Genomic DNA, 19694 nt, shown 5'->3' on the forward strand with positions numbered 1-19694 from the left:
CCATAATGAACGAACCACTGGCTAGCGGCATGTAAGAGTACTGGCTGTGGATATTCTGGTTCTAAATATATTATGGAGATGAAGAGGTTGCATCGCAATAAGCAAAGCTGACTTCTACACAGCATGTTTAGGATCGCTAGGAGGCTGCTTGGCTCATTGTCTACTCTCTTCCGAAATCAGACTGCAACGGGGGAAATACAGAATCAAAGAACTGGAGAGTTGGAAGGGACCTGGAGGGTCATCTGGGACATCTCTGATAGCTCAGTTGGCTAGAGTGTAGAGCTGAAAATGCCAAGGTTGCAGGTTCGATCCCTATATGGGACGGCTACATATTCCTGCATTGCAAGGGGTTGGACTAGATGACTGAGGGTCCAGCTCTGTAACACTATGATTCTATGATCTAGTCTAACCCTTGCAAGTTCAAGAATCACAACTAAAGCATCCCTGACAGATGACCATCCATCTCTGCTTTAAAACCACAGGTGAAGTAGAGAATCTGTTCCACTGTTGAACAGCCCTTACTGTCAGAAATTTCTTCCTGGAGTTTGGTTGGAATCTCTTTTCTTGTAACTTGAAGCCATTGGTTCAGGTCCTACCATCGAAAGCAGGAGAAAATAAGCTTGCTCCATCTTCCACGTGACAGCCCTTGAGATATTTGAAGATGGCTATCAGATCTCCTCTCAATCTGCACACCCAACTCGGGGAAATGTCAGGAATCCTCATAGACCAGTGACAGCCAAACTTGGTCTTCCAGCTGTTTTGGACTACAACTCCCATCATCCCTAGCTAGCAGGACCAGGGGTCAGAGATGATGGGAACTGTAGTCCCAAAACAGCTGGAGGGCCAAGTTTGGCCATCACTGTCATAGACGTTCAGCACTATATCTATAGACTTATGCATTGTTTATTTCATTCATTCATAAATAAAAATACATTGACCACTTTTGCTGACTGTGCAGGCGTCCAGGAAGGAGCTCCAGGAGCGGAGAGACGTAACGTTTCTCCTCCTTTGGGCCATAGAGTTATAATGCTCCGCTCACATATAGCAACCAACTTCCGGATTCCCGTTGGACATCGCTTTCCATCTCCCCTAGGCAGAAGTGAAGAGGATTGTTGTTGTTTAGTCGTTTAGTTGTGTCCGACTCTTCATGACCCCATGGACCAGAGAACGCCAGGCACTCCTGTCTTCCACTGCCTCCCGCAGTTTGGTCAAACTCATGTTGGTAGCTTCGAGAACACTGTCCAACCACCTCATCCTCTGTCGTCCCCTTCCCCTTGTGCCCTCCATCTTTCCCAACATCAGGGTCTTTTCCAGGGAGTCTTCTCTTCTCATGAGGTGGCCAAAGTATTGGAGTCTCAGCTTCAGGATCTGTCCTTCCAGTGAGCAGTCAGGGCTGATTTCCTTCAGAATGGATCGGTTTGATCTTCTTGCAGTCCATGGGACTCTCAAGAGTCTCCTCCAGCACCATAATTGAAAAGCATCAATTCTTCGGCGATCAGCCTTCTTTATGGTCCAGCTCTCACTTCGATACATCACTACTGGGAAAACCATAGCTTTAACTATACGGACCTTTGTTGGCAAGGTGATGTCTCTGCTTTTTAAGATGCTGTGTAGGTTTATCATCACTTTTCTCCCAAGGAGCAGGCGTCTTTTAATTTTGTGGCTGCTGTCACCATCTGCGGTGATCATGGAGCCCAAGAAAGTAAAATCTCTCACTGCCTCCATTTCGTCCCCTTCTATTTGCCCAGAGGCGATGGGACCAGTGGCCATGATCTTTGTTTTTTTGATGTTGAGCTTCAAACCATATTTTGCGCTCTCCTCTTTCACCCTCATTAAAAGGTTCTTTAATTCCTCCTCACTTTCTGAGTGAAGAGGATAGTGAACATAATAGACAGACAGGATTTTAGTGGTACTGTGATTGGGTAGCAACTCCCCACAGAACCAAAGGAATAACTGCGAAGGCAAGAATGTGCATGGGGGGAGGAATTGCGGCATTGATAAGAGCAAGGCAGATGCATGCAAGTTTATCAATGGAAACAGGACTTTTGCCTACAGTTGAGTTTGGAAAGCCTATTTGAATGATACTGTATTCAACAGAAGAGGTGCATTGCATGAGTTGGCCCTGAAAATCTAAACCCGCCTGCTCGGCTCCTTCTCTAACCTGCAGTATTGACAGCAGATCCTATTGAATGGCTGCAATAAGCCACTCTTTCCAAGCCATGCTCCCCAATATGGGAATTATTGACATTTTATTATATTTGTTAACAACAGTCAGACAGACATAGGTTTTCACACAAAAGAAAGCCTGAGTCAGAAACAAACTCTGAGGCTACATTGTCCTCACAGATGGTCGCCCTGCTACTTAATAATAATAATAATTGTTGTTGTTGTTGTTGTTTTATTATTTACACCCCGCCCAACTGGCTGGGCTGCCCCAGCCACTCTGGACAGCTTCCAACGGATATGAAAACGTAATAAGTTCATGGAATATGCGCAGCTCGAGGACTTAACATATAGAATAAGAGAACAAGAAGATACCTTTAGAAAAGATTGTAAAATGTTTAATGAATATATGGGGAGGGGATTGTGTACACTTGAAAACGTTGGCAGCATTAAGATAAATTCAACAGTGTAAATAAGTTTTGATGGATGTAATAATGGACTACTGAATGGTTTAGTTTACCTAAAATATGCAGGGATTTATGATATGCGAATAGAACCGTGGAAAGAGAAGAAGGGAAGTCATTTTAAGGATGTTTAAGTGAGTATTCTAAATTGTAAAACAGAAAATTTAATTTTACTGTGTGTGTGTGTGTGTGTGTATATATATATATATATATATATATATATACACACAGTAAAATTAAATTTTCTGTTTATATATAATAATTACTATATATATATAGTAATAAAAAGTCAATCACAGGTACACTTTTTAAAAAAACCGAAGAACAACCTGGATTTCCCCACAGAATCTCAGAATCATAGGGTTGGGAGATCATCTAGGGAGAAAGGCACCTCAACTCGGTCACACCTGCCAGCTCCAACCAACAGATAACTCTATTGAGCCTTTTTCCGCCCTCGAGTCCCCAGATTCCCTTGAACTACAACTCCCATCGTCCCTGATTTCTGCCCATTCCAGCAAAGCATGATGGGAGTTGTAGTCCAACGGGCACACCTGGGACCCTAAGATTGCGTTCCTATCTCTCTCCGGCGAGAGGTGGAGGGGAGGGAGGAGCGTTCTCCCGTATTGCGCAGGCGCATCGCGACGTCGACGCCTCCGCCGCAGGGGCTGCCGGGAAGTCCCTTCCTGAGCGGGAGGCCATAGGCGGAGACGTCGGGGGGCTGCCGTGACGTCAGCGAATCAGGAAAGGAGCGCGCTGAGGCGTCTGCTGCCGGGACCCGGCCATGGAAGCGGCGGAGCTGGAGCAGGAGGCAGTGAAGTTTGCGCAGATGGCGGTGCAGCGGGATCAGCGGGGCCACTACCACGAAGCGGCCTTTTACTACAAGGTGCCAGGGGGAGCGGGGTCGCGGGGGGGGGGAGAAAATGGGGGTGCCACCCATGGGTGTAGCCAAGGGGGGCAATAAAAATCAATAAAAATACAAACCATATGAGGTTCTGCCCCCCCAAAACAAAAGGCTTGCACCCCTAGCAAAATGCCTGCCCCCCAGCAAAAGGACTGCCCCCCAGCAAAAGGCTTGCACCCCTAGCAAAATGCCTGCCCCCCAGCAAAAGGACTGCCCCCCCAGCAAAAGGCTTGCACCCCTAGCAAAATGCCTGCCCCCCAGCAAAAGGACTGCCCCCCCAGCAAAAGGCTTGCACCCCTAACAAAAGGCCTGCCCCCCAGCAAAAGGACTGCCCCCCCAACAAAAGGCCTGCCAACCCCAACAAAAGGCCTCCCCCCCCCTCCCCAAACAAGAGGCCTGGCTATGCCCATGTTGCCACCTGTCCTGTACAATACAGAAATTTTAGTGTAAAATGCTTCATCCTTTATTGATAAAGTTTTCTTCTGTATTTCAGGTTCCCTCTCTCTCTATCTCTGCGCCAAGTTAGGGATCCTCTCCAACTGGCTGTGTTTGAAAGGGTGTGTGTGAAAGGTTAAACTCTGGGTCAATGTTAGAAACTGAGATATGAAACCTAGGAGCTTTAATGGCACCATAAACCTAAGTTGTGGGCGCAACAGCAGAATGCCTAGGCGTGTTTTTTTATAACAAGAATACAAAGCTGAAAATGAATGAACTGCAGCTAAAATACTGTGTTTGTTTTTCACGTGGTCCAGTCCTTCCCTTGTCCACCCCCCTAATATTCTTAAGGGGGTCTCTTCTCCGGTCTTCAGAGAGTAGCTGGAAGTGGGGACGCAGACAAAGGTCCTCCTTTCCTTCCACTCTACAGTTTTAATCTGAAACCTTTGGCACAGGGCTGCACCCAGAGCTCAGAAACTGCTTGCGCTAAGGAAATTCCCTGTCGCAAAATACGCCTGGAACAATGGGAGTTTTGAACGCTGCTCTGGGTAGCCAATAACAAATAGATTTACAAATTCATGTGCATAGGAACCAACTTCTTGGGGCTGAGGTCCCTTCGCCCCCTCCCAGTAAAATATTTGAGGGGGCGTTTCCCCAAAAGTTGATGTGCGTTGCCATTTAAATGGTGTTCCTGCACCGTGTCATGTGGTCAGTTATGTGGGGTGGGGCTAGCCAGCCCCCCTGTATTCAAGTTGGCACCCCTCTTTATGCGTGTGACAAATTCCACAGGGGCCATCCTGTTAGGCTGCAGTAGATTGTAATGAATTGATTTTGAAGTCACATCAGCACCAGTTGAAAGAGAGTGAAAATTGCCTCCCGACCGCCCTGCCCTGTCCGGTTTTTTGCCAGGACAAAGCTGGCAACCCTAAATGTCTCCCAGCTCTTTGCTTCTCCGAAGCTCAGCTAATTTGAGTGCGAAACCAGGGGTACGCCCCAACACCGGTAACAAAGGCTGCCACTTTTTGTACCCCATTTCTTTAGGTTTATGGAATGTGCTAGCTGGAGTGACAAGAGCTGTATCCTCTGGACTCTGATAATCTTTGGTAAAATGGCACCCTGAGCAAGGCCAAAATTGGGCGTCCCCGAATGGGTATTTTCAGGAATCTTCTCAACTTTGCACCCCCTCGGCTCCATTGCAGCCAGAAGGCCACTCTGGAATTTTACACACACACACCTACCAATGAATTTGAAAATTTGTTTGTGCTTTGCTACTCAGAGCTGAAATATATGACCTTTCACACAACCTGTACAGGAATACGTACAGGTCAGGGCAAAAATAAAGTAATAGGGGGGCATATTCTGATGAGGAGACGAGCTTTGCTCCACATGTCAAATTTGGTTATTCTTAGATTGCAGGTATCAAATGCCACAAATATTTTGAAAATGCACCTTGACTTGCCGTCAAGACCATATCAAGGGTGTGGTTATAATTCTGCAAACTTAATTCCAGTCATACTTGATTTTACATTGTCCACAGTGTACAGTCGTTTCATAACCAATGATCTTCCACCTTTTTCCACGTGCCTAGATTTTTCTGTGACTAACCTTGATCATAGGCTAATTGCTTCCGTTCAATAAAAAAGACAAAAATTGTTTGTAGTGTCTGGATACTCTAGCTGTGCAGGAAAGGTCTGGTTGGCTTTGGCTGGAGCCAAAGTATTTCAGTCATAACAAAGTGGAGGTCTATAATTTTGGCCGCTCTCCAAGGTCTCAGGTAGAGAGATTTCCCAGTCCTCTTTCCTGAGATGCTGTGAATTGAATATAGGAGCTTCCAAGTGCAATATCTGGGCTCCACCACTCCTGCAAAATTAGAATTGCAGAGCTGGAACAGACCCCCCTGCGTTGCAGGAATCATTTGCCCATTGTGGGGCTCAATTTAACCCATGACCCTGAGATTAAGAGTCTCATGCTCTACTGACTGAGGCATAGTTAAAAGATATTTGTGAACGCTAGATGTTGCGGGTCAAAATGTTAGCATGAGTAACTCGGGTGCAAGCCCGTGATGATGAAAGGGCCTCTTGCATGAACTGTGATTCTTGCCCTGGTGTTAAATATATGTAGAAATGGTGTTTGTTTACAGTGACTTCCACTTTTGGGAGGGAATCTTGTGGGAAAGAAAATATATAATTCCGTGTGCATGTTCTTAAACCTTTAAGTATGGAGTGATTGCGTAGCTCTTGTGAAGTTAACCTAGCATGCTGGGGGAAATTTGGTAGGATCCTGTGCTCATAAAAGTACCTGAAATAATGCTTTCTGTACTGTATAGACTTGCGTGTTCATGAAGATCTACCAGTTGGGGAGGTCTGCTTGGGATGCGGGTGGCGCTGTGCTCTAAACCACTGAGCCTCTTGGGCTTGCCAATCAAAAGTCAGCGATTCAAATCCCCACGACGGGGTGAGCTCCCGTTGCTCTGTCCCAGCTCCTACCAACCTAGCAGTTTGAAAGCACGCCAGTGCAAGTAGATAAATAGGTACTGAGAAGGCATTTGTGCAAATGAGGTTATGCTTTCCCTGGCTTTTGAAACCTGAAAGAAATACTTTAAGGATCCAACCTGTTCTCTTCATTGTAATTTGTTTTAATTGACTTTAATACTGTCCTTTAATGTTGCTCTGGGGTCTTGTGGTGAAGAAATCTAATAATATTCTATTTGAGGGAGATAAGCTTTCTGGTTGCCTTAATTTTAAAACACTTGTGTTGTATTTTCTCTTCTCAGGAAGCTGCGCAGTCTTTGATTTATGCTGCAATGGCAGGATCAGTCTTGGAAAATATTCCAGAGAAAATAAGTGAATATTTGGAAAGAGTTCAAGCCCTGTACTCAGCAGGTTAGTAAAGACAAAACCTGAAAACTTTCTCTCTTCATTGGGAAATCAACAAGGCATGTTCTAGAAAAGATGTTACACCCAGTGTTCTCATCCTGAGGTAAAGTTCTTAATCCGAGGTACTGCTTCCAGGTTAGCGGAGTCTGTAACCCAAGGTGTTTGTAACCCAAGGTGTTTGTAACCCGAGGTACCACTGTAACTATAATCATGAGTCAGGTTAAATAAGGAAAATGAATGGTTCTTTGTCCTACTCCAGTGCAAAGAGTCGACCCCTTGAAGTCGAAGCAGCAACTGGACTTGGAGCGGGCCCGTTTCCTGGTTACGCAGGCTTTTGACGAAGACGAGAAAGGCAACAGCGAGGAAGCAATAGAGCTGTACACGGAAGCTGTGGAACTCTGCCTGAAAACGGTACGTTAAATTACCAACTTAGCTTGTTGGGATTATGTCATGGCAAGAAACACTTCCTTTCCTGCAAACGATCGACACGCGATTGTGATTTTTGCCGCTGCCTGCTCTTGCGATTCGCTCCCCCACCCCCACCCCCATGAGGAAGGGGAGACCTGAGCTGGCAAGAGTTAAAAGGGGCTGCAGGAATCGAGAGAAGCATTGGCTGACTTCCCCCACATTGTGGTTTTTGCATAACACCCACCCACCCACACCCATCCCATGATTCGCAATGTATAGCCAGGCCAAAAATTATGAAGCCGATATAACGATATGGACTTGAAACCGGTTTTTGACAATATATCAACATATTGGCCAGCCCTAGCAGAGTACTGAGGCTAAGAGGCAGTGGCTTAGCTTGAGTCTATCTAATAGGTAGACTGAGCTCTTCTACACTACAGGTCTTATTCTTTAAAGCTGTTGCTTTTCTAACTTCAGCTATTTGGCTGCATCCAAGTTGCCTTCATTTTATTGAGTGTTTGAGACAAAATAGTCTTGCGGAGAGGCTTTTTGTCTGTTAGAAGGATTTGTGTCGTCATTCTGGATAGTATAAATGGAAGGAATTGACATTTCCTTCCCCCTGGCCTCTTTGTTTATCTGTATGTAGATTGCTGCTTAGGCTTCTTAAACCCCCCTTTTTCATATTAAAGGCCAATGAAACTTCAGAAACAGCTCTCCAGGCAAAACTGAAGCAGCTAGCTCGACAGGCACTGGACAGGTGAGTTTCTTGAAGCTTTGTATGAGCACATTGCGTGAAAACGCTGTTTCCTAAGTAGTAGTAGTTGTTATTTATTGAATTTATATACCGCCCTATATCCGCAGGTCTCTTCCGTTGCTTTCGCTGAAGCCTGGAGAGCGAGAGGGGTCGTTGCGCACCGACCCCTCTCGCTCTCCAGGCTTCGCTTCGCTGGAGAGGCGCTGCACAGCTTTCCCTCTCTGCGCAGCGCCCCTTCAGCGAAGTGGGAGGAGAAATGGAAGGGGCTCCATTTCTCCTGCCGCTTCGCTGAAGGGGCGCTGAGCAGAGAGGGGGAGATTTTTTTTTCTTGTTCTCCCCCTCTAAAACAAGGTGCGTCCTATGGTCGGGTGTGGCCTATAGAGCGAAAAATACAGTATCTGTGTACTGTATTTAGAATAATGGAATAGCTGTTTTCAGCTAAATTTCTGGCTGTGCACGAATCTCTAGCAAGACAACGCAACAAGAAGCTTGCTAAATAAATGGTTGCATGATTCCTGTTAGTATGCACAAAATTTTCAGGTTTTCTATTTAGTTGAAAGAACTGTCTTGAGTGGTTTCTATGTTAGATGGCATATGCCGTTCTTGCTGTACAGGAATCCTCGGGCTGTATGAAACGAAGGTTTTATGGACGTTTAACATGTAGAGTATACGAGAAGCCTAAGAATGCAAATGCGTAAGAAATATGCACTCTTTTGTTTTTTAATCATTCGTTCTCACAAAAGAAGTTAATATTTTTTGCATTTTTACGTAGTAAAATGAGTAGTAGATGATAGGTGGCATTTATAGGAGGCGTCGCAATGTACCGCCACCAATGAAATAAAAACTCTTGATGCGTGTACAACGCAAACTCTCTATTTTAGAGCTGAAGCGCTGAAGGATTCAAAGCCGTCTCAGAAAGACAAGCCGGTCCCAGCGAAACCAAATCAGCAAGCCAGGACTTACTTTCCATTAGGGCCTGATTTTTCCTTGAACGATAAGCCACAGGCAGTCAGAGCTGTGCAGGCCAGTGAACCTCAAGGTCAGCGATACACCGCCGAGGAGATTGAGGTGCTCAGGTAAGGAAAGGGAACGGTTTTCCAGGCTTGTTGAAAATGGGTTGCCTCCTTTAGGCTGCAGTCGGGTGCACACTTAAACCAGGGAGCCTGTCCCACTGAACACAGTGAGGCTTACATCTGAGCAAGCATGCATGGGATTGTTGAAAGCACCAAATTGTAGACTGATGTGATGATTCTGTTGGGATGCGTCCAGGGAGACGGGGGCATTTGGCAGGCCCCCAGCTGGCTCCAGCCACCGGCTGGCAGCCGGGCGAACTCAGTTCTCAGAACAGCATCAATCAGCGACTCAAGCCTCAGAAGACTTCAGAAGCTTAAGCACGCAAACCAGCAGAGATAAGAACTCTTTGTAATGGAAGTGGCGGACAGAAACATGTGTAAGCATTATTTACAGGGACGCGGGTGGCGCTGTGGGTTAAACCACAGAGCCTAGGACTTGCCAATCAGAAGGTCGGCGGTTCGAATCCCCGCGACGGGGTGAGCTTCCATTGCTCGGTCCCTGCTCCTGCCAACCTAGCAGTTCGAAAACACGTCAAAGTGCAAGTAGATAAATAGGTACCACTCCGGCGGGAAGATAAACGGCGTTTCCGTGCACTGCTCTGGCTCGCCAGAAGCGGCTTAGTCATGCTGGCCACATGACCCGGAAGCTGTACGCTGGCTCCCTCGGCCAGTAAAGCGAGATGAGCGCCGCAACCCCAGAGTCGGTCACAACTGGACCTAATGGTCAGGGGTCCCTTTACCTTTTTATTCAGCATAGTTCAGGAACAAAGGAAAAACATGTCTGCTTCCCTTCGTGTCCAAGCAAAACAGCAGCATAGCAAAAGCAATATGCAACGGACGTTCCCAGCAGACTGTGCTGGAAGTAAACAGACATGTGACTTACAACAACTCCACTTATCTGTTCCTCTTAAGGCGGAACGGAACATCAACAACAAATGTTGCACGGCTCTTAAATATCAAGAAGGCGAGCCGACTTTATCATGGAGTTTATGTCAATGATCAAGCAATGTGTAATTCTAATCCCATTTCCCTTTGGGATGCAAATGTACTAAGGCTAACAGCAGGATATTTAGCTGATAAATGTATCCACATATTTGGGCGCGGAATAGCATTGCTGCTAGAGGAGATACAGGTTTGCCACACTTGTTTGCTGCCGCCACCCCTGCTGCCCTTTTAAAACAAGCCAACATAAATAGGACTTTGTACAGCTTTGGAGGAAGTCAGGGGAAGGCTACAGTAGTAACTTCCTGCCTGGCAGGCAAGCTTCAAAGAGATGGAGCCCCCTGGTGGTCTGGGGAAGCAGTGTCTATTTTAAGACTGTGTTTGCACCACACTGACCTCCCCACCTCTTTATCTAACTCAGGGGTCAGCAACCTTTTTCAGCCGTGGGCCAGTCCACCGTCCCTCAGACCATGTGGTGGGCCGGACTATATTTTGAAGGGGGGGAATGAACAAATTCCTATGCCCCACAAATAACCCAGAGGTGCATTTTAAATAAAAGGACACATTCTACTCATGTAAAAACACGCTGATTCCCGGACTGTCCACGGGCCGGATTGGGAAGGCAATTGGGCCGCATCCGGCCCCCGGGCCTTAGTTTGCCTACCCCTGACCTAACTCAACCAGCCATTATTCTCTGAACCCTTGGTGGCCAGAATGTTCAGGGGTAATGACCATGTGAACAAAGCTTTTAATGCAAAGCTGAAGGGGGAAATTTGCTGGCTCTTTAAAACGAGACCATCCACTGCATCTTGCTCCCGTTCCCATACTAAAACTGCTGACAGTATTAAGCAGCTGTTCATTTAGAGGCTGGCAGGGTGGGAAACAAATGCATTTGAATAGCACTGTGGTCCTGACATCTTGCATCTTGCTTTCATAGGAAGACGTCAAAGATCAATGGCATTGAGTACGTCCCTTTCATGAGCGTTGACCTCAGAGAACGTTTTGCTTTTCCAGTACCTTTCTCGTAAGTGAATATAAGTTGCCTAGCTATGGACTCGCCGAAATGCTTTCTCATTCCTTATTATGCTTAAAAATTTTCTCTTGGGAACAATGTTCAGATGCTCCCTTGAAAGGGTGGCGTGAAAAGTAAGCTGTTGCCACCTGCTCATTGTGGGTGAATTCATTCAACTATACACGCTATAGAAATAGTCTTGACATCTGCAGTAACCCTGTTAAATTTTTGAACACTGCTACTGTTAGGAAAAATGCTTGCAGGCCATTCGACTTCAGATTAAGGAAATTTGAAGCACTGGCAAATGTTAGAGAGGCTGCAAAATAGTGGGCACCTCTTTGTACTTGTGGTTTTACATACTTTTAGAAAGGGACATCTGCAATAGACTAAATGCAATCAATTAATGGGCTTCTTGAACCCTGACTGATCAATGCAGTGGAAGCTGGAAAAAAAACTTTATTTTATATATACACATATTCTTCATTGAAAGAAAATAATAATAATAATAATTTAATTAATAATAATAATATTTTATTTGTACCCCGCCCTCCCCGGCTGGAGCTGGGCTCAGAGAGGCTAACATCATATGAATAACACAGTATACATAGAAACAGGCATCAATTAATTAAAACACATGTTAAAATTAATTCAGACAAATTATAATCTGCACAAATGGCAGTTATCAGGTTAAGACTGAGAGCGGTTAATACTTGCCAGGACCAAGTGTTTTCACTGATCATATAAGGGCCTGTGAACAGGCTGGGAGGCCTCCTTCATGCTTGTTCTTCTACAAAGGAAAATAGGTCCGACTGCACCCTGGCCAAAGATAAAAAGTACATAATTGCAAGTGCACAGAGTGAGATAAGACACACAAAAAATAAGAAAGAAATACTACCCATGTAGAAAACGAAACACAACAAAAACAAAAATTGTATACATTTCCCCAAAAAAGTTGTAATTAATCAGACTAAAACCTAATGTGAACTTTATAAAAAGGAAGAAAGCTTTATTTTTAACTTGTAAGACTCCAGAGATCTGCACGCTCCTGTTATTAGTATCTCCCAGAGTTTTATCTGTTTCACACTGACTTAGGATTGTAGAATCATGAATGAGTTGAGTGGGCAACTTGTCCAAAGCCTTTTTTCAAAGTGTATAGGAGTTGTCTCACCTTTGTGGTCTCTGAAGTGCATCTCTTCTTACTCTCTTACGCTGCTTGAAGTAACTCATGAGCCCTACAGCCCTAATGCTAAGGAGGCTTGAGAGGTGTTCAGATTTAAAGAAAGTGTGGCAGGGAAAACACATAAAACATTTGAGTCTGGAAGTCAATCTCAAAAAGTAATTGCCGATGAATATTTGCTCCATTCATTTCAGTAGTTATAGGCCGCCTTACGGAATTAACCTTCCCAAGGCAGCTCACAGCATATTAAAAAGATAAAATTGCATGATCACACATTACAATCCATAAAAGCCGCAATCTAAGACTGTTATAACAATATTCTGACAGCAGCTGTTGAGTGATACTAGCAAAACAAAACAGTATAAAGATATAAAAAAGCAGCAAAGAATGAAAAATTAAAAGCAGATTGTAAAGCAACTATTGCTAAGAAAGAGCTATTTTATATTGTAGCTTTCTGGAACCCAAGCGGAGTAGACTCGTTTGTAAGAAGCCTAGGAAATAAACTCAAATACAGATAGCCGGGATCTGCATATATTACAAGGAGATTGCTTTGGTTGTTGGTGATGAGGCCTAAGTAGTCTTCACAGTGGTAAATATTGGGGCAAGCAGGGTATAATTCAGCGGGTGGTGCTGTGGTCTAAACCATTGAGCCTCTTGGGCTTGCCGATCAGAAGTTCGGCGGTTTGAATCCCCACAACTGAGCTCCCATTGCTCAGTCCCTGCTCCTGCCAACCTAGCAGTTCGAAAGCATGCCAGTGCAAGTAGATAAATAGGTACCACTGTGGCGGGAAGGTAAACAGTGTTCCGTTGCGCTAGAAGCAGTTTAGTCCTGCTGGCTCCATGACCTGGAAAGTTATCTGTGGACAAACGCCGGCTCCCTCTGCCTGAAAGCGAGATGAACGCCACAACCCCATAGTCACCTTTGACTGGACTTAACTGTCCAGGAGTCCTTTACCTTTCACCTTAATTCAGTGTAGAAGCCCAAGCAAGGCTGATCATGAACTGGAGGCTGAAATTCCAGGTTTGGAGAGCTAAGAGCCCAAAGGTGGTCTTTAGGATCTGCATACGGTGAAGGTAAAGGGACCCCAGACCATTAGGTCCAGTCGTGACCGACTCTGGGGTTGCAGCACTCATCTCGCTCTATAGGCCAAGGAGCCGGCATTTGTCCGCAGACAGCTTCCGGGTCACGTGGCCAGCATGACTAAGCCACTTCTGGCGAACCAGAGCAGCGCACAGAAACACTGTTTACCTTCCCGCCAGAGCGGTACCTATTTATCTACTTGCACTTTGAAGTGCTTTCGAACTGCTAGGTTGGCAGGAGCAGGGACCGAGCAACGGGAGTTCACCTCGTCGCGGGGATTCGAACCGCTGACCTTCTGATCGGCAAGTCCTAGGCTCTGTGGTTTAACCTACAGTGCCACCCGCATCCCTGAGGAGCTGCATAGGTGGGCAGAAAACCTTTTGGGTATTATGATGTGTGATAAAATGATTTTACCAGCTCATGGATTTCATACTTAGCAGTGACTTGGTTTGGGGTGGTGATTGCTTTGATTGCAGGGATAGATGTGGCAAGCTGCCGTTGTCTCCCAAGCAGAAGGCAATGTTTTCCCGCTGGGTGCGGCCTGATGAGATAACAAACAGCCCCACCATGATCTACACAGTGTCGAGCTTCAGCATAAAACAGGTAAGGAGGATCGTTCTGATCTGACACAGTTGGCTATCCTCAAATAAGAGAAACAAAGCAAGATGGCAGAAGTTAACACTTTCACAGTCTTGATGAGAGCTTTCACTTTTGATGTTCTTTCATACACTGTTCCCTTCCTGTGAGCAACGTTCAGAATCCCCATGCTACCAGAAAGTATTAATTGCGTGTCAGAGCCCTAATTCGGGAATCGGAAGGGCCATTTCATTTGCAGGCTGTAACTGCTCCTGCCAACCTAGCAGTTCGAAAGCACGTCAAAGTGCAAGTAGATAAATAGGTACCACTCTGGTGGGAAGGTAAACGGCGTTTCCGTGCGCTGCTCTGGTTCGCCAGAAGTGGCTTAGTCATGCTGGCCACATGACCTGGAAGCTGTACGCTGGCTCCCTCGGCCAGTACAGCGAGATGAGCGCCACAACCCCAGAATCGGCCACAACTGGACCTAACGGTCAGGGGTCCCTTTACCTTTAACATGGGTAGTATTGACCTCCAACTCCCATTAGTCCTGAGCAGCTTAGCCAGTGGTCAGCCAGGGTGGGATTTCGAGTTCAGTCACATTGGGGGGGCCGCAGGTTCCCTAGCCCTGCTCTGCTGCAGTTGGAGAAGTTGTGCTTCGAGGAATGCTTTAGAGGGAAACAGAATCAGCGGCTCTTTCTCATCTGTCAAAGTGAATGGAGAATATTTTCTTCAATGCCTTTGGATGTGACGAAGAATCCAGAGGTCTGGGTGCTTTGAGGTTAGAACTGGTATATCAGAGATGGGGGCTATGTGGCCTTGCAGATATTTCTGGGCTCCCAATTCCCATCGTCCCTGGCAATATGGAGTGCCTCTGGCTCCCCATCCCTGTGTGGTTACCTGACCTTTGAGGAAACTGGTGTTTACAGTTTCAAGCATATTTATTTGCCTTGAATTGACTCAGTACTTCCCCCAGATTTTCGATCAGTTGAGAGATCTAATTTATTGTTGGGTCACCCCCACCCCCCCCAAAAAAAATCCTCTTTACATTGGCCTGTTTGCCAGTGGCACTTTATTTTTTATATATTTTATTTATGATTTTCACTTTTATACATTTCAGTAATTTTACAATCATTTTAACATTTCAAAACTTCCTTCCCCCTCTTTCTACAGTTCCTTAAATTTATTTTTAATATTTTCTGCATATCCAAATTAACTTAATTTGCTCATTTATTCATCTACTTTAAATATATACTCTTATAAAACTGCAAGTTTTTACAATGATCCTGCCAATGTTTTTATCTGTTTGCAATTTATAAGTAAATATTCAATAAACCACTTCCATTCTTTTATAAAAAAATTGTTATCTTGATTTCTTCTTTTTCCAGTAAGTTTTACCATTTCTGCATATTCCATAAGTTTTTGTATCCATTCTTCTTTTGCTGGGACTTCTTCTTTTCATTTTTGGGCAAGTGACATTCTTGCCGCTGTAGTCACATACATGAATAAATTTCTATACAGTTTGGGTAGTTCTGGCACTCCTTGACCCTTGACTCTTTCTGTCCTCAGACAATCGTGTCAGATTGTTCCTTCGTAGCTTCTCTTGCTATCAGTGCGGCATACGAAAGACGATACAACAAGAAGCTGATTACCAGGTATGCTCTGTTCTGGCAGATGATCTGCAAAGTTTTTGTTTCCAATTTTTTTTAATTAAAAAAAATTGCTGGAAGGAACTTGGCAGCTTCACTATCTGTGTGCTTTATGGCCATTTTTAAAAATATACATATATTTATTTGGTTTTTCAAATTATAATTTTACAATCACATATCCAACATACAACATAAAAACAAGATTCCATAGAATCTCCTGGACTTCCCTCCTGCCTCCTTGTGGGTCCTATTATTAATCATTTCCTCCTGCATCTTTTATGATAATCCACATCTTTTACATCTCCATTATATCCAAAATTCACCACTAAACTACAAGTGTTACTGCAATCCTACTAATGATTTTAACTGTTTACAATGATTTTTAAGGTAAATTATAAATTTTCCCCGTTCCTTATTAAAAATTTTGGTCCTGATTTCTGATTCTTCCAGTCATTTTGGCCATTTTAACGTGCTCCGGAAACCTGCAGGCAGAGTCCTGATCGGTAACTTCAACTTGGTCAATGAAGCTCAACACTACCTTTTTGGCCCATGATACCCAGGCTAGATCTAGACACATAAAAGAAGCGTTTTGGTTAAACGCGTTGTAAACTTTCTATGAGAAATCAGGTTGGCAAAAATGGAACTCCACAGTGCCATCTGGTGTCTCAGAGTTATAAAGCACAAACAATGCGTATAAAGCGCTTTTTCTTTGCCAGTGTAGCTGAGTCCCCAGTCTCCCAAGCGCTCCTGTCTGCTTGCTTATTTCCTGCCTTTCACAGAAAACCTCCCTCATTCTAGGCCTTTATGGTGTGTTTGAATCAAGATGGCTGGTTTCAAGATGGTTGCTGCATCTTCCACCCCTGTTGTGTTCAAATATCTCCCACTTTCAGTCCATGTATTTATAGGCACTCTGAAATCATAAATCCTCAGTTGTGAGAGGCATGGGGAATGCATTCGGGGAGGGACCATAGCTCAGCTGTGGGACGCAGGTGGCGCTGTGGTCTAAACCACTGAGCCTCTTGGGCTTGCCAATCAGAAGGTCGGCGGTTCGAATCTCCGCGACAGAGTGAGCTCCCATTGCTCTGTCCCAACTCCTGCCAACCTAGCAGTTCGAAAGCACGCCAGTGCAAGTAGATAAATAGGTATCACTGCTGCGAGGAGGTAAACAGTGTTTCCGTGCGCTCCGGCTTCCATCAGTGTTGTTTGTAGCTTTCTCGCCACCTCAAGGGGGATGCTCCTGCCCGTGGGGTGGGGTCCTGGCCATCTGCTCCAAAGTCTGGCTGGGATGGCACTGCTGATGTTACAATACTCTTGTGATGTAGTTTAGTCTGCAACCAGGCAGGATGACAACAAATGCAAGGCTGCCGCTAGAAACAGGAGCCCAGTTCTTTGTGTCTATCCCTCCCAATATCAAGGGAAATCAGTGCTTGACTACATCATTCTCAAGTTCCCCATTCACTCCACCCAAAGTTTTGCCTTGGCAAGGAAGGTGCTGGCTGCATGATTCACTGGGGAGCAGGAAACTCAGTTGTGTCAGTATGATAGGAATGACTGGGCTGTTCATGACATGATCTAAATATGTTGCAGCACTGCATGGCATAAGTGGTGAGGTTATAATAGTTATATACTTTGTACTATTTATTTAATTTTATTTATTCATTTTGGACACGGGTGGCGCTGTGGTCTAAACCACTGAGCCTCTTGGGCTTGCCGATCAGAAGGTTGGCGGTTCAAATCCCCACAACCGAGTGAGCTCCCATTGCTTTGTCCCAGCTCCTGTCAACCTAGCAGTTCGAAAGCACGCCAGTGCAAGTAGATAAATAGGTACCACTGCAGCGGGAAGGTAAATGCCATTTCCGTGCGCTCTGGTTTCCGTCACAGTGTCCCGTTGCGCCAGAAGCGGTTTAGTCATGCTGGCCACATGACCTGGAAAGCTGTCTGCAGACAACCGCTGGCTCCCTTGGCCTGAAAGCAAGATGAGCGCTGCAACCCCATGGTCGCCTTTGACTGGACTTAACCGTCCAGGGGTCCTTTATCTTTTACCTATAGCTCAGCTGTAGAGCATCTTACATGCAAAAAGTTCCAGGCTCAAACACCTGGCATCTCTACCCTAATAATTTTTGTTTGCTGCAATTTTATATGCCTAACTCCATTGTGGTCGCTGGTGTCCTTCACTCTGTGGGACTTTCAGTTCTCTATATAACTGAGAACCTTTCCCTCTCAGGTGTGCGTTTAACACCAAATAGCATACAATACCACTCTTTCCTAAGCTTTAAGTTGACAACATGGGATTGAAATAGACTTGGCTTAGTCCACAACATACACACAGAATATATTCTAATATTTCACCCGGTCTCTTTCCTTCCCCCCTTCAAAACAGCATTATTTATCCGCAGAATAAAAAAGGAGAGCCGGAATATAATCCGTGTGGAAAATACATGGTTAAGCTGCATATCAATGGGGTCCCTCGGAAGGTAAGGTCATGATTGTTTGCTTTTTAGGTTGGTGGTTAGAATTTTATGTAATTACCGTATTTTTTGGTCTATAAGACTCACTTTTCCCCCCAAAAAAGTAAGGGGAAATGTGTGTGCGTCTTATGGAGCGAATGCAGGCTTCGCAGCTATCCCAGAAGCCAGAACAGCAAGAGGGATCGCTGCTTTCACTGCGCAGCGATCCCTCTTGCTGTTCTGGCTTCTGGGATTCAGAATAATTTTTTTCTTGTTTTCCTCCTCCAAAAACTAGGCGCGTCTTATGGTCTGGTGCGTCTTATAGAGCGAAAAATACGGTATACCCTATTAAGTTGTCGACTGAACACATGGGGGTCTCCACAAGGATGAATATACCGCAGAAACAAGACCTTGCCCCCACCCAACACACACAGTTCACAGCTTTTGCAGGGGACAACAATATTGGCAGGTGTCTGCTAGCATTTGTATTGCATTTGCATTTTAAATGTATTTCAGAAAGAATAAATGGTATTGGGGAAAGGAAGTGGCAGGTGGGAGTTGGCTGGTTATTCTGTTAGTTGTTTCTTTGACTGAGAACGTGAGTGTGTGCTGATTTCAGGCAGACACTGTCGGGAGGCATTTGTGAGGACAAGCAATCTGTGGATTAATACCTTAGGCACTGCCATGAAGGAGTTTTGGAAACAAAAAGGACTAAAGCCTCTCTTGGGCTCAAGGGAGAGAAACACATTGTGTTCATTCATATACAGTATACAGTCGTACAGTGGTGCCTCGCAAGACGAAAAACGCGCAAGACGAAAGGGTTTTTCGTTTTTTGAGTTGCTTCGCAAGATGATTTTCCCTATGGGCTTGCTTCGCAAGACGAAAACGTCTTGCGAGTTTGTTTCCTTTTTTCTTAAAGCCGCTTGAAGAGGTGCAGTTGCGACGGACCGTGCTTCGCAAGACGAAAAACATCGCAAGACGAAAAGACTCGCGGAACGAATTAATTTCATCTTGCAAGGCACCACTGTATCTTGGAAGTTGAACAGAATCCGTTCTGGAAGTCCATTCAACTTCCAAGAGCCAGTGTGGTGTAGTGGTTAAGAGCAGTAGTCTCGTAATCTGGTGAACCAGGTTTGCTTCCCCACTCCTCCACATGCAGCTGCTGGGTGACCTTGGGCCAGTCACACTTCTTTGAAGTCTCTCAGCCCCACTCACCTCACAGAGTCTTTGTTGTGGGGGAGGAAGGAAAGGAGAATGTTAGCTTCTTTGAGACTCCTTCGGGTAGCGATAAAGCAGGATATCAAATCCAAACTCTTCTTCTTCAAAATGTTTGGAAACAAAGCATGGCTTCTGATTGGCTGCAGGAAGCTCCTGCAGCCAATCAGAAGCCACAGAAGCCCCGTCGGACATTTGGCTTCCAAAAGAACGTTAAAAAATCAGAATAGTCACTTCCGGGTTTCGATCATTCAGGGGCCAAAACATTCAAGTTCCAGGGTGTTCAGGATCCAAGGTATGACTATATTAATGAGACTTGTTGTTCAACTGTTGCCAACCTGACAAGCAAAGATTTATCTTCAAGTCTTGTGTAAGGTGTCTTTTTTATCACAAATAGCTAACAGTGCTCCCGTGTCCCCCACATCTCATGTTTTAATCAACACATTGTCAGAACGCTTGGCTAGAGCCAATGTATATTCTTCGTTCCCTGAGCCTGATTCTTCTGCGTGACTTAATTCCACGCG

The 19694-nt window shown here is 45.1% G+C and overlaps 1 protein-coding gene across 2 annotated transcripts in view; it reads left to right on the forward strand.

Annotated features, from left to right (window-relative positions):
* The first annotated feature begins 3254 nt into the window (after positions 1 to 3254).
* CAPN7 (calpain 7) overlaps positions 3255 to 19694 on the forward strand; it is a 40344-nt gene continuing 23904 nt past the window's right edge. The window contains exons 1-9 of one of the 2 annotated variants that reach the window (XM_083577906.1): positions 3255 to 3510; positions 6737 to 6845; positions 7099 to 7250; positions 7937 to 8004; positions 8883 to 9077; positions 10954 to 11040; positions 13763 to 13889; positions 15429 to 15514; positions 17889 to 17982. In XM_083577906.1, coding sequence (XP_083434032.1) covers positions 3409 to 3510; positions 6737 to 6845; positions 7099 to 7250; positions 7937 to 8004; positions 8883 to 9077; positions 10954 to 11040; positions 13763 to 13889; positions 15429 to 15514; positions 17889 to 17982 — 1020 coding nt within the window. In that variant the 5' untranslated portion in view covers positions 3255 to 3408. The remainder of the gene's footprint in view (positions 3511 to 6736; positions 6846 to 7098; positions 7251 to 7936; positions 8005 to 8882; positions 9078 to 10953; positions 11041 to 13762; positions 13890 to 15428; positions 15515 to 17888; positions 17983 to 19694) is intronic. The other variant, XM_083577907.1, reaches the window with a different exon arrangement.

This window comes from Podarcis filfolensis, assembly GCF_964270895.1.
Source record: "Podarcis filfolensis genome assembly, chromosome: 12".
NCBI classification, from domain to species: domain Eukaryota; kingdom Metazoa; phylum Chordata; class Lepidosauria; order Squamata; family Lacertidae; genus Podarcis; species Podarcis filfolensis.